General features: G+C 43.0%; 1 protein-coding gene across 1 annotated transcript in view; it reads left to right on the forward strand.

Annotated features, from left to right (window-relative positions):
• Nucleotides 1-15,545, forward strand: part of LOC115459188 (phospholipid-transporting ATPase IA-like) — a 65,923-nt gene that overhangs the window by 45,434 nt on the left and 4,944 nt on the right. The window contains exon 5 of the mRNA XM_030189049.1: nt 5,143-5,270. Within this exon, the coding sequence (XP_030044909.1) occupies nt 5,143-5,270 (128 nt within the window). The remainder of the gene's footprint in view (nt 1-5,142; nt 5,271-15,545) is intronic.

Here is a 15,545-nt window from a genome sequence, read left to right on the forward strand (position 1 = left end):
AACTCTGCTGCACGTCTTATCTTCCGCCTGAACCGGTACACTCATATCACCCCTCTCCTCAAGTCACTTCACTGGCTTCCGATCAGGTACCGCATACAGTTTAAGCTTCTCCTTTTAACCTACAAATGCACTCGATCTACAGCCCCTCCCTACCTCTCTACCCTCATCTCCCCTTACATTCCTACCCGTGACCTCCGTTCTCATGACAAATCCCTCCTTTCAGTACCCTTCTCCACCACCGCCAACTCCAGGCTCCGCCCTTTCTGCCTCGCCTCACCCCATGCCTGGAATAAACTCCCTGAGCCCATACGCCAGGCCCCCTCCCTGCCCATCTTCAAAGCCTTGCTCAAAGCCCACCTCTTCAATGTCACCTTCGGCACCTAACCATCATACCTCTATTTAGGAAATCTGGACTGCCCCTACTTGACATTTTGCCCATTAGATTGTAAGCTCCTTGGAGCAGGGACTGCCCTTTTTGTTAATCTGTACAGCGCTGCGTAACCCTAGTAGCGCTCTAGAAATGTTAAGTAGTAGTAGTAGTAGTTCTCTTAGAGCTAGGAGCTCTTTGCATTGGGCACACACATGTAACCGCTCACCAACTGGGAAATAATCATACATGTGACACTCGGTGCAAAAGACGATAGCACTCCTCTCGCTGCTGGACTGCTGTCTCCATCTTAGCAAGTTTTACATTATTGAAAAACTCAAAAATACTAAGTTATCCTATACTAGTAAAAAAGGCCCGTTTCCGAAACCAATGAAACTGGCGCTAGTATGTGGCTTTTTTTTGTGTGTGTACGTGTCACAGAGTTATTTTGTGTGTGTGTGTGTGTGTGGGGGTGGGGTGTGTGTGCAGGTTGTTGATGTGTGTCTTTTTTTTTGTTTTGTTTTGTTTTTTGCTTGGGGGGTTGGAGGATGTGCTGTGCTGGCAAAGTGGGATGGATTGGTGTGTGGCTTTGAGGGTGTATTTCTGTTGTATTGTGTGTGTGTGGTTTTGTCTGTCAAGGAGATTTGTGGAGAGGGGTCTTTCTGTTGGTGAAATGTAAATGTGGTTGTAGGGGGGTCAGCCTTTGCTGAGTGGTGGATTGTTTTTTCCGGGTTTTTTTTTTGTGTTATGCTGAGGCAGCAGTGTTGTTTTAGATGGGCGGAAGGTAGAGGAGCACGTTCTTGGTCTGTCGGTATTTTTTGGCCGTTTCTAGGCTGCTGTAGGGGAATGCTGGAAGAGAAATGTGCTGTGGGAAGCAGCGCCATCTTTTTCCATTGGGCTGGGGTTCTGGGCATCCTGGAGGTGGGAGACGGCTTGCCTGAGGATGGGGATGGTTGTTTTAAGTTGGCGGAAGGGAGAGGAGTACGGTCTCGGGCCATGGGGGGTGGGGGGGGGGGGTGATCCGGTATGTTCGGTCCATTTCAGGCCGGCTACAGGGGAATGCTGGAACATTTATGCGCTGCGGGAAGCAGCGCCATCTTTTTCCGGGTGCTCGGGGAATCCCCGAGGTGGGAGACGGCTTGCCTGAGGCTGGGGATGGTTGGGCACGGCCACTTTGGCAAAAGGGGAAGAGGAAGGGGGTGGGGAGTTACCTGCAGCCGCATGAGAAACCGGGTATTCTTTGTTTGTTTTGTATTATTAGTTTGCATTTCTGTTGAAGAAAGAGTGGATGCCTTTCGAATGATGGAGGTGGTGCGTCGGTATGCGGTTGTTTCATTAGTTTAGCAGTCAGTCTCCAGCGATTCCTAGGCAGGGAAGGAGTAGTGTTTCCCTACTCCTCCCCCTTCCTTGGTCGCTGTTTGCTGCTGGCTGGGTCGTGGGTAATCCTTCCAGCTGGGCCGCAGCTTGTCCTGTTCGCCCACGTCTCAGATGGTGACGGGCACGTTGTTTTCCGGCTCCTCTGACTCCATGTCAAGCGATCCCAAATATAGTCTGTGCTATAGTCCCTCTGGCACTCTTCAGTACTGGCATTAGGCATTTAAAAATTCCCCCCCCCCCCCCCGGTCTATTTTTGCACATACCCACAGCAGGAATATTCTTCTCTCGTTCCAGCGGTGGTTCTGTGCTCTCCGTGCTGCCCAGATAATGAGCCATTCTGCTGGGGAATGCTCCTCCCTTATTGTCACGTAGTTTCCTCTGATTGGTCCGTCTTACGTTGCCTAGTGTTGCCTGGGAACGGTGTTGTGATGGTCCTTTGTGTTTCAGAATGTTGAGTGTGTTTTTTCTGATTGGTCCGTCATGCGAGGGCGGGGCAGAGAGACATGGTCAGTGTTGTGGCTTCACCACCATGAATCCATGAACCCTTCAGTGAGTGACTGAGTGACTTCAGTACGTTGTCTTCAGAACGTTGAGGGTGAGTTTTATTATAGTAGATAATAATTCTCACCTCCAACGTTCTGACTTGCCTGGGACCGTGGCTCATTCCGAGTTGGTCTGCTAGGCTCTGTAGATCAGGCTGACATCACCATAGCCATGGTGATGTCAACTTCAGAACCCAGGGGAAAAAACATGCCTCACAGCTGAACCATGTCCAGAGGAGAGTTGCTGGACATGGGTGGCTGGAGGGGGGGCAGGGAAGAGAGGAGGATCGCTGGACATGGGTGGCTGGAGGGGGGGCAGGGGAGAGAGGAGGGTCGCTGGACATGGGTGACTGCAGGGGGGGGCAGGGGGGTTGCTGGACATGGGTGGCTGCAGGGGGGCAGGGGAGAGAGGAGGTTCGCTGGACATGGGTGGCAGGGGAGAGAGGAGGTTCGCGGGACAAGATTGGCTGAAGTGGGCGCAGGGGTAGAGGAGGGTTGCTGGACATGGGGGTGGCTGCAGGGGGAGAGGAGGGTCGCTGGACATGGGTGGCTGGCTGCAGGGGAGCCGAAGAAAACCTTGCTAGCGCCCGTTTCGTTTGTGTCAGAAATGGGCCTTTTTTACTAGTTAAGGATATGTCTAATATAAAAATGTCTTTAGCTTATATGGTATATTGTGTGATTTATTTAGTGTTTTCTTATTAGAAAGTAATGAAATATAATTAAAACTCTGTAAGAGCACTCCTCGCTTGTTAGGTCCTACTGCAGAGGCTATCTGTTAATGCTGTGGTAAAAAGTTCAAGTTTTAAAACTAGGGGGAAAAAAGCGTGGAGATCAGTTGATAGTTTGCCTTTTTTTTTTTAAATTTATTTTGCCTATCACTAACTGTAATGAATTTTACCAATGATACTCACACCACGAGACCAAGTCAGGCTTAAAGCAGTTTTTATTTCTTACAGAGAGACAAATCCAGCATACCTTCATGAAGTTGTCTGCCCTCCCCATACCTTCCCGTTTCTTATATACCTTTTTAGACTCTCATCTACGTGCAGCTGTACATGAAGCAGATCTTTTAAGCTTGGATGAACATGTTACAGTTTTAGACCATTAGAAGGTTTTTACAAGCTAGCCAAAAAGCATATCTAAGAACATTCAGTTCTTCTTGTAACACACAAGGTCAGAAGCCGTTTCATTTCTTATAATCTACACTTGTTTAGTATATGTTAAAATGATTAACTCAATAATTTCCCTACACTAACCTCCTTTAAACCCCAATCTAAGTTCCCAAAGTACAAAGCAAAATAATGTTCACTTACCAGACAAATGTCCTCTTCTCTCGGAACTTCTAATTGTTTTTTTGGACTTTTTGGACTTCATTTCTATCATGGAAGACTTTTTTGGGGGGATATACAGTTAGGAATTTTAATATCATATTTTAATATCAAGTATAACTATACTCATCTGGGAGAGAGTATTATGGAAATAGCATCATGAGAGAGTATTATGTGTTGACTAGTAAAAAAGGCCTGTTTCGGACACACATGAAACGGGCGCTAGCAAGGTTTTCCTCGGAGTGTGTTTGTTTGAGAGTGTGTGTGTGATAGTCACTGTGTGAAGGAGTGTGTGTGTGTGTGTGTGTGTGAGAGAGAGAGAGTGAGACTGGGTGCGAGTGTGTCTGTGAGAGAGGGTGTGTGTGAGAATGAGAGTGTGTCCCAGGCCCCCCCTCTCTCTCCCTCCCTCCCAGTTCCAGGGTCATCTGGTCCCCCCTCCCAGTACCAGGATCGTCGTCCCCCTCCCTCCCTCTGTTCGAGTGCCATGGTCATCCCCTCCCTCCCTCCGAGTTTCAGGGTCTCCTCCCTCCAAGTTTCAGGGTAGCTCCCCCCCCCCCCCCACGAGTTTCAGGGTTCCCTCCATCCGAGTTTCAGGTTCCCCCCTGTATGTGTGTGTGTTGTACAGATTGTTTGTGTCTGTCATAATCACAGAGGGGGGTTGGGGGGATGTAGTTGGTGAAGTAGTATGGGGTTGCGGTGGGGTTTGAGTGGAGTTTAGAATTGTTGGATATCACTGTTCTATTGACAGAGGAGCGGTACTTGATTCTGAAGTTCAAGGCTTCATCATTGTGTGTGTCTATGAGACAGTGTCTGTGTATGTGAGACTTATATTCTGTGTGTGTCTGTGTCTGTCAGTGGCAGTGGTGGGGGTGTGTTTGATGATATTAGATGGTGCATGAGTGTGTGTGTGTGAGTCAGTAATTGTGTGTGTGTGTGGGGGGGGGGGGACTGTGTGTTGTGTGTCACAGAGAGAGATTGTGTGTGTATGTGGGAGACGGGAGGCTGAACCTGGAAACAGCAAATTGAAACCTAATTAAAGGACTACCACGTAACAATATTCAAAATATACACATTTAACAGTACTGCAGAACAACCATGTAACAGAAATATGATAAATGTCAGTACTAGCCATAATACCATAATATACAGAATGGATGAACATTCAAATAACATAGATATCATACAGTGACAGCACGATACCAATGGAACACCTAATAAGCACGCATTAGAACATTCAAATAACATGATAATGCTTTTCTACAGTAATCTTATCCTTCTAAAACTGTAACACTTTATCTTATAGTGCTTTTAAAGTACTTTAGTGCAGTGATTACAAAATATTGGCTCGGCAATGTTAAATTAAAGTGTGGTATCTCATATATTGAAGCAAATGATTATTCAGACATTCATGGTGTTTGGGATAAGTGTTCTATAAATATTTTATATAAATGAAATGTGTGCTGTACTGTTATGTTGATAGACTTTTTCATGGATAAGTGTTTTTGTGTTCCAACCAATGTGATGACAGGGTTTACCACTAACATCAGATATGAAGGACATTGATAGCCTGATGAGACTGTCTGGTAAAATTGAATGTGAAAGCCCTAACAGACATCTATACGATTTTGTTGGGAACATCAGACTTGATGGACATAGGTAAGTAAAGATCTTTTTAACGAAAATTTGTAGTAACCTGTAAATGGGACAGCATAAACATCACCTCCTCTTTTATCTCCGCCTCCCTAGCATGTTTGCCACAGATTTAATAAACATAACAGTGCTTTATAGGGCATATTTTTCCCCTCTAGGGCATATAGAACGGGTTGTACTTTACACCCCTGGACATTTTAACAGTGTGAATTAGGATTCCTTGGTGTAGTAGAAATCACCTATTGTTGGGGTTGGAAGGGTTAGAGGGTGGTGGTGGGAAGGAGGGTTATTATAGCTGCTCATTGTTATTATTGTTCTCTATTTGTAATTTATATACAACAGTTGCACAGAATATTGTTCCTTCTTATATTATAATAAAAAGATTTAAATATAAAATCATAAGTGTTTGAGGCTTCTGCAGATGAGGACAGAGCCCACGGGGATGAGGACAGAACCTGCGGGGAGGGGGCAGGGACGGAGACAGAACCTGTGGGGACGGGGTGGGGATGGAGACAGAACCCGCGGGGACAGAGACAAACTTTGTCCCCGTGTCATTCTCTATTTAAAACCCCATCTGGCATTTGTGTGTGCCTGGGGACAGATCCAAAAGCTAACAAGCAATTGTTTTTAATGCAAATATCTTTGTCCATTGTAAAATGGGAAGTACGTATCTATATTGGAAACCTGAAGCCAAGTTCAAGTTTATTCCAGGATTTACTATTGTGCCTATCAAAAAGCATGTCTGTGCAGCTTACAGACTAAAAATTGAAGGAAGTTTTGGGGGTAGAACTACAATTTCATATAGGATAGGAGAGGAGGGCTGAAACTTGTCCACTGGGTCCAACATGTTCCATCTCCATGGTGACGCTTTCAATCAGAAGACTCTACAATAAGCAGAGATACAATTAGCCTTGACACAGGAAATTTGGGTGAAACTCTGGCCATAGTCGGTGTTTTTCTTAAGTTAAGTTTGAATGTCTTTTTGATTTTGTCGCTATATGTTTGAGTAGATCGTTGAAAGCTAGTTTGTTTGGAGTTGTAACAAATTTTTCCCAGGGTATTTTTTATGCCAGTGACATAAGAGTACCCTATGCAATCCTACCATAATTTTCTTCTGTTATATGAAAGTGGAGGAAAGGGTTCTGAGGCATTTTCCGCTTAGGAATTTTTTATACTCCATCAAACAATGTTGGATATTTAAATACTGCTTGCTATCTTTATTTTGAAAAGAGTTTTGATGAAGAATTATATATCCTAAAGCACACCAAAAAGTCTGTCCCCTATGCCCCATTCCCTCTTTCCTGGCAACCTTCCACCTTTTACTCTGATGTGGTTCTCCAGTATTTAATTCCCTCTCCCACTCATCTTGACCACCCTCCAAAATATTCGGTCTCCTTCCCCCTTTCTCAAATCCCTCCATTTTTAACTATTTTCTTCCTTCCTGCTCTTAGCAACCCTTTAACATTTACTGCCTTCCAATCCACATTCAAAAATATACCAATTGATTCAATAGGACAGGGGATTGTACTGATGGAAACAACATAAGAACATAAGCGTTGCTATACTGGGACAGACCAAAAAAACAGGATACTGGGTTGAAGGACCTTCGGTCTATCCCAGTATGGCAACACTTATGTACTTTTGTACATAAATTTACTTATGTCATTCCTGTTTTTTGAATTTAGACATAGGGAATGTAAACTGAAAACATATAGGTTGTTCACAAAGATGCTGTTTGTTTTACCCCGTTTTGGCAAGTCCATTTTTAAAATTAACTTTTTGTATCTTAGGATAAAAGCTGTAAAAATTGAAAGTGGAATTTTTACTGCTCGTGCATTATATATAGGACTTCATTCTATAGTGGAGATCTGTTCATTGTTTGAGCTAATGCTGTGAAGGGAAAAAAAGAGTATAAATTAATAGGTCAATGGAAATATGATTGGAGATTATTCTCTTCTTGCTGCCATTAGACTATTACATATTTAGAAGAGAAGCTCAAAATGAATGTGCATGTGCACATATCACTGATTACCCTTGAATGCAGACTACAGTTAGTGCTTACATTGCTGAGGGAGCTCTTAAATGTGGTGCTACAGGAGGGAGGACCTGATAGCCCAGGACCAGTGGGGTGAAAAAAAGCAGTTACCTTTGCAACCTCTGTCTTATATGTGTCCATGCTCGCATAGACACAGTCCTGGGGGGCAGATGGTGGTGGTACATAAATAGCCTGTGACGGTGCCTCAGGCATAGCTGCACCAGGAGCAGATTCTCTGCGATGATAAAGTTAGGCTTTCTTCTCATAGCCATGTTTCTCAGTGAATGACCGTTGGAAAACGTGCATTGCCTTATATGGACACCCATGCGTGATGGATGTCCTTACATGCACAGGTCCATATATGGACGGGTCAGTACGTGCACGTCCTGGCATACATAATGGCGCCACACATGGACGGTCGTCACCCTTGCGGGGCCTTATCTGGATGAGTACGTATTGACACGTGCGGAGCCTTCCTTATATGGATCATTATCAAGTGTGCAAACTTCATATATACACAATAAAATATGTATGTTCCTTATATTTATCATAGCTGCATGTTCCGGAAGTACTGCGCATGTAGTTGCGGATATGCAGGTATGGGAAAAAATAAGGAACATTGAGAAGTATAAAGTATGTTTCTCACAGAACTGCCAAAGGACATCCCTGTTACAGGGCCGCCGTCCTTAGGTCGGCCTAGTACGATGGACGTCCTTTGGCAGTTCTGTGAGAAACACATCCTTGTTACTGTACTAAGGATGCCTTTGCAGTATTTTTCCTATACTTTGTGGGCATCCCTGATTTGGGCGTTTTCAACTGCGATAATGGAATGTCTAAGGGTGTCCTTTTTTCTGTACTTTGGATGTCCCTGATCTGGGCATTTTCAACTGCGATAATGGAATGTCTAAGGATGTCCATATTATTTTTCCATTATACCTACCTGATTTTGGCCGACTTCGTGAGGGCGTCCTCATTCAGACTTGGACGACCTTTCGAAAATGCCCCTTTGTTTGCTTCATTAACTGTCCATGGGAATGTTCCATGGTATTTACATTCTGTGATAAAATTGTTTGTATCCGCTAGGGGGTTTAAGATCGGATTCAGTGAAGAAGTTAACAGCTGATTTGTTAGTGACTACATTATGCTCTTACGAGGGCTGCAGCTTTTTCAGTTGCAGGTCCGATTTTATGGAACGCTTTGCCTGGCTGCTTGCGCCTTTGTGCGAATGCAGAACAATTTAAGAAGCATTTGAAAACCTTTTTTTTTTTTGCTCAGGCATTTCCCATGTGAGTCAGTTGATGACCAGTAGGTATTAGTTGCTATTTTTAGAGAGGTTTATTTAGTATATGCTGTATTTGTGGTGTATGTGTTTTTATTATTATGTATGTTATGCTGTGAACTGCTTAGATTTAAGCAGGGTATACGTTTTATAGATGAATAAATTTCTCCCCTTGCCCCCTTTCTCCCGATCCAGCATTTCTCTGTGGCTGCTGCTGCTTCTCCCAGCAAGCAGCAATGGCGGGCAAATCAAGGAGTAGAAGGTGCGGGGCTGCAGTGCTCAGACACGCTTTGTTGGCTCTGCTGATCCCCTGCCCCTCTGATGTCAACTTCCTGTTCTGGGGCAGGGGAATGGTAGAGCCAACAGCGCATGTCTTAATACTGCAGCCCCGCGCCTGCTACTTCTTGGTTTGCTCGTTGCTGCTGCTCATTGGGAAAAGCAGCTGTAGATGTGGGAGAGAGGCAGGAGATGGGGGGGGATGAGTGGGGAAGGAAAAATAAGGTGCCAGCACCTTATACTGCGTGTACTAGCAGGTTTTTGTATCAAAATGTCATAATTCACCCATATTTGTTTTGGGATGGAGCATTCTGGTTCTATTATTGTTTTTCAAATTCAAATATTTTACAACTACAAATTTTTATTATCGTAAAGTGATTACATAAAACATGATATGTTTTGCTGACAGGCTACATCAGGGGTTAGTGTAGAGTACGCAGACTGAAATGCATATAACAATTTCAAAGAGAATAATTAAAGCCATAAAACATGTAAATAAAATTAAGAATGCAGTCACATATTTAAATGAACATAGAGCCAAATATTTATATTAAGGGGGAAGTTATTGTTGTCTACCATTAAGACATGTTGTTTTACCCTAACTTGTGCAATTTTAGCACAGGTCCCATGTAATGTTATGAGACCTAGGGGCCCTTTTACTAAAGTTTAGCATGCGCTAATAAACATTAATGTGCACTAAGGGGGTCTTTTTCTTATTTTCACAGCAGGCACTAAACGCAGACACCCATAAGAATATAATGGGTGTCTCAGCATTTAGCACCAGCTGATTTCTAGCATGACCTATAAACATTAGAGTACCATAGTAAAAGATTCCCTGAGTGCCACGTGGCCCATGGGTATAAAATAAGATGCATAACATTTAGCACACGCTAAGCTTTAGTAAAAGGGCCAAATAGTTACTAATAACCTTTGGTAATAGTAAAATAACCCATCTGAATTACAGCCCATGTTATCGGTCCCCCCACCCCAAACACAGTGTGAAAATAACATGTTATATTTTAAAATAAGCTTAAAATATATCTCTATTATATTTTCATAAGAAAAAATAATTACAAACTCTTGTGTGTATAAAAATCTTTCTAGCATATGTAATTTATATGAAACACTATAAATGACAGTTCTTACATTAATGGCCACCGATATTTGAGACTGTAGTCCACTTTTATACCAAAATTTGTTTACATTGTCACAACTTTATTCAAACAATATTATCATAAAACACTTTTACATTTATAAACAACATCTAATTTATTCATGGCTATTACTCTTGGTACTCTTAAATAGTTCAATCATTCACAGGGCAACATTTAATTGAATGAAACATAGTTATTGCACCAATCATCATAGTAACTTATCATTAGATGACACGTGTGAAGATCTTCAACCACATTTGTAGATGTCTTAATTCCAACTTCATCAACAGTGCGGCTCATGTCATTAATTTACTCATGCCCTGTAGTGGTTCTGGTTATTTATAGCATGGTATTTATAAATTTACAATGACAGATAAGAAATATGTAGTGAAAAGATCCTATGTCTTATTATAGGAAGTTAAATAGACACTGGGAAGGTTGTAATCGTGGGCATGTATGCACTTTGGTTAAATGAGTCATACAGTGCATGGATTTGCTTTGTAGGTTTACATTTTATACACAAGAGTTTGTAATTATTTTTTTCAAATGTATTTTAAAACAGTTTTTATAGTTTAATATAGATATTTGTGTGTATGTATATATAGATACAGTGGGGGAAATAAGTATTTGATCCCTTGCTGATTTTGTAAGTTTGCCCACTGACAAAGACATGAGCAGCCCATAATTGAAGGGTAGGTTATTGGTAACAGTGAGAGATAGCACATCACAAATTAAATCCGGAAAATCACATTGTGGAAAGTATATGAATTTATTTGCATTCTGCAGAGGGAAATAAGTATTTGATCCCCCACCAACCAGTAAGAGATCTGGCCCCTACAGACCAGGTAGATGCTCCAAATCAACTCGTTACCTGCATGACAGACAGCTGTCGGCAATGGTCACCTGTATGAAAGACACCTGTCCACAGACTCAGTGAATCAGTCAGACTCTAACCTCTACAAAATGGCCAAGAGCAAGGAGCTGTCTAAGGATGTCAGGGACAAGATCATACACCTGCACAAGGCTGGAATGGGCTACAAAACCATCAGTAAGACGCTGGGCGAGAAGGAGACAACTGTTGGTGCCATAGTAAGAAAATGGAAGAAGTACAAAATGACTGTCAATCGACAAAGATCTGGGGCTCCACGCAAAATCTCACCTCGTGGGGTATCCTTGATCATGAGGAAGGTTAGAAATCAGCCTACAACTACAAGGGGGGAACTTGTCAATGATCTCAAGGCAGCTGGGACCACTGTCACCACGAAAACCATTGGTAACACATTACGACATAACGGATTGCAATCCTGCAGTGCCCGCAAGGTCCCCCTGCTCCGGAAGGCACATGTGACGGCCCGTCTGAAGTTTGCCAGTGAACACCTGGATGATGCCGAGAGTGATTGGGAGAAGGTGCTGTGGTCAGATGAGACAAAAATTGAGCTCTTTGGCATGAACTCAACTCGCCGTGTTTGGAGGAAGAGAAATGCTGCCTATGACCCAAAGAACACCGTCCCCACTGTCAAGCATGGAGGTGGAAATGTTATGTTTTGGGGGTGTTTCTCTGCTAAGGGCACAGGACTACTTCACCGCATCAATGGGAGAATGGATGGGGCCATGTACCGTACAATTCTGAGTGACAACCTCCTTCCCTCCACCAGGGCCTTAAAAATGGGTCGTGGCTGGGTCTTCCAGCACGACAATGACCCAAAACATACAGCCAAGGCAACAAAGGAGTGGCTCAGGAAGAAGCACATTAGGGTCATGGAGTGGCCTAGCCAGTCACCAGACCTTAATCCCATTGAAAACTTATGGAGGGAGCTGAAGCTGCGAGTTGCCAAGCGACAGCCCAGAACTCTTAATGATTTAGAGATGATCTGCAAAGAGGAGTGGACCAAAATTCCTCCACCTCATCATCAACTACAGAAGACGTCTGACCGCTGTGCTTGCCAACAAGGGTTTTGCCACCAAGTATTAGGTCTTGTTTGCCAGAGGGATCAAATACTTATTTCCCTCTGCAGAATGCAAATAAATTCATATACTTTCCACAATGTGATTTTCCGGATTTAATTTGTGATGTGCTATCTCTCACTGTTACCAATAACCTACCCTTCAATTATGGGCTGCTCATGTCTTTGTCAGTGGGCAAACTTACAAAATCAGCAAGGGATCAAATACTTATTTCCCCCACTGTATATTTATATCTATCTAGATATTAGGGCTGTGAGTTAATCGCAGTTAACTCTGCAATTAATTATTAATCACAATTTTTAAAAGTTAATCATGTCGCAGTTTCTCCTGTGTCCTCCATACATCTCTTATGTTCTCCTCCACTCCTAACCACTGTCCTTGGCACGATCCAGCATCCCCCCCCCCCCCCCCCCACCCAATGATAGTCTACCTCAAAGTGTTCTAGGGGTGATCCGGGAAATTACAGACCAGTAAGCCTGACGTCAGTTTTGGGCAAAATAATGGAAACGATTATAAAGAATAAAATTACAGAATGCATAGACAAACATGGTTTAATGGGACAGAATCAGCATAGGTTCAGCCAAGGGAAGTCTTGCCTCACCAATTTGTTTATTTCTTTGAAGGTGTGAATAGACATGTGGATAAAGTTGAGCCAGTTGATAGTGTTTCAGAAAGCTTTTGATAAAGTTCCTCATGAGAGACACCTGAGAAAATTAGAGTCATGGGATATGAGGCAAGGTTCTATTGTGGATTAGGAATTGGTTATTGGACAGAAAACAGAGGGTAGGGTTAAATGGTAATTTCTCTCAGTGGAGGAGGGTGAAAATTGCAGTGCCGCAGGGATTGGTACTGGGAGTGGTGCTATTTAACATATTAAATTTGCAGATGACACAAAACTATTCAAGGTTGTTAAAACACTTGCAGACTGTTAAATATTGCAGGAAGACCTTAGGAAATTGGAAGACTGGGCATACAAATGGCAGATGAAATTTAATGTGGACAAATGCAAGGTGATGCACATTGGTGAAAATAATCTGGATCATATTTAGCTGGTCCTAGGGTTCACCTTGGGAGTCAGCACTCAAGAAAAAGATCCTAGGTGTCATTGTAGGTAATATGCTAAAATCTTCTGCTCCATGTGTGGCGGTGGCCAAGAAAGCAAACAGGATGCTAGGAATTATTAGGAAAGGGATGGTGAATAAGACCGAAAATACTATAATGCCTCTGTATCGCTGCATCTTGCGACCACTTCTTGAGCATTGCATTCTGTTCTGTCATCGTATCTCAAAAAAAGATATAACGGAATTAGAAAAGGTTCAAAGAAGAGTGACCAAAATGATAAGGAGATGGAACTCCTCTCATACGAGGAAAGGCTAAAGAGATTAGGGCTCTTCAGCTTGGAAAAGAGACGGATGAGGTGAGATAAGGTTGAGGTCTATAAAGTCCTGAGTGGTGTAGAATGAGTAGAAGTAAATCTGATTTTTTTTTACTTGTTCCAAAAGTACAAAGAATAGGGGACGCTCAAGGAAGTTACATGGAAATATTTTTAAAACAAAGAGGAAGAAATATTTTTTTCAGTCCATGAACAGTTAAGCTCTAGAACTCTTTGCCGGAGGATGTGGTAACAATGGTTAGTGTATCTGGGTTTAAAAAAAGGTTTGGACAAATTCCTGGAGGAAAAGTCCATAATCTGCTATTGAGATTGACATGGGGAATCAATTGCTTGCGTCAGGATTGGTATCATGGAATGTTGCTACTAAGTGAGTTTCTGCCAGGTACTTGTGACCTGGCTTGGCCACTGTTTGGAAGTTAGGATACTGGGTTATATAGACCATTGGTCTGACCTAGTATGGCTACTCATATGTTCTTATGGTCCCTGGCAGTGGCTGTGTTGCATATACACTGCCTGCAACCTGGTTCAAAGCTTTCCCTCTGACCATGCAGAAACTGGAAGTGATGTTAGAGGAAATGGGGTGGGCTAAAGGGAAATGTTCGGACCACGTTGCAGGCATCATATGTGCGATCCTGCTGCTGGGAAGACTACCTTTTAAGGAACACTGGTGGGAGCTAGGGAGGAATGAGAGGGGGATGGCAGATGCTGAACTCTGGGTGGGGGAGGGGAATGAGCTGCAGACCAGCAAGGAGAATTTGGAGTGGCCACCAGTGGAAGCTATGACTCGGGTGGTGAGCTCCAATAGCTACAAGAATTAGCTTGGTGCTGCTTACACCAAGTTTGTGTTGCTGCTCGAGAGGGAGAAAGAAAGGGGGGAGAGAGAGATACTGGACCAAGGAAAGAGAGTGAGATAATGGACCTAGGTAAAAGAAGAGTGAGGGAAGGAAGAGATGTTTGTTTTGAAGGTGGGCATGAGGGAAGGAGATTAGAGACTTTCAGGGAAGGAGAATGGATTTTGATATACTGTCTTTCTGTGTTTACAATCAAAATGGTTTATATATTATAAACAGGTACTTATTATGTACCTGGGGAAATGGAGAGTTAAGTGACTTGCCCAGAGAAACAAAGAGCAGCAGCTGGAAGTAAATGAATAAATTATCTTTAATTATGTGATTTAATTGTGATTAAAATTTTAATTGAAATGCAGCCCTTTCTCTGTATTTTATAGATTGTATTTTATATGTACATGCTTTATAGTTATAATTTTTCTCTATGTATTGTTTTATGTGTTTCAGTCATGCATACTCTACACTAAACCCTGATGCAGCCTGTTGATGAAATATGTCAGGTTTTTGTGTGATCAGTTTACGATAATGTTCTCAATACAGAACTCTTTTTGTTTTTGTTTGTTGACATACTTTTCTCTTTTGAGGACCTGGAAAGCTTGGGTTTGAATCCTACTGCTACTCCTTCTGACCTTGGACTACTCATTTTATTCCTCATTACCTCATATACACTCTTAGATTATAAGCTTATTGGAGGAGGGACATATTGTACATGAATATTTATCATCACTGTTACAGTCTGGGAGTGCTACATAAATAAGTGAAAAAAAGCCATTTTTGCCTTTTTATTTAAATTTCTTGTTTCAACTAGTCCAGTATCCTGTTTTCCAGCAGTGGCCAATCCAGGTCATACATGCCTGTCAGAAACCCAAATAGTAGCAAGATTCCATGCTACCAATCCCAGGGCAAGCAGTGTCATGTCCCCTACCTCAACACAAGCAGTGTCCTCGGGCTGCATGGGGTCCCGTCGACACACACACTTGTCTGGCACAGCCCTGAGCCATGTGTGTGTAGTTCTCTGGCTGCAGGCTCCTTGATTGCTTTGCTTCCATGCATCTAGTTCTGCTCTCTCTCTGCCTGGCTTCCAGGCTCCTTGATTGCTTTGCTTCCACGCACCTGAGTCTGCTCTCTCTCTCTGCCTGCGTATTGACTTTACCTGTGCCTGGAATACTCTCTTGCCTGCTGCCTGCCTATTGACTTTACCTGTGCCTGGATTACTGTCTTGACCGGCTGCCTGCCTATTGAGTTTATCTGTGCCTGGATTACTCTCTTGACCGGCTGCCTGCCTATTGACTTTTCCTGTGCTAGGATTACTCTCTTGCCTGCTGCCTACC

This window comes from Microcaecilia unicolor, unplaced genomic scaffold, assembly GCF_901765095.1.
Source record: "Microcaecilia unicolor unplaced genomic scaffold, aMicUni1.1, whole genome shotgun sequence".
Classification (NCBI taxonomy): Eukaryota; Metazoa; Chordata; class Amphibia; order Gymnophiona; family Siphonopidae; genus Microcaecilia; species Microcaecilia unicolor.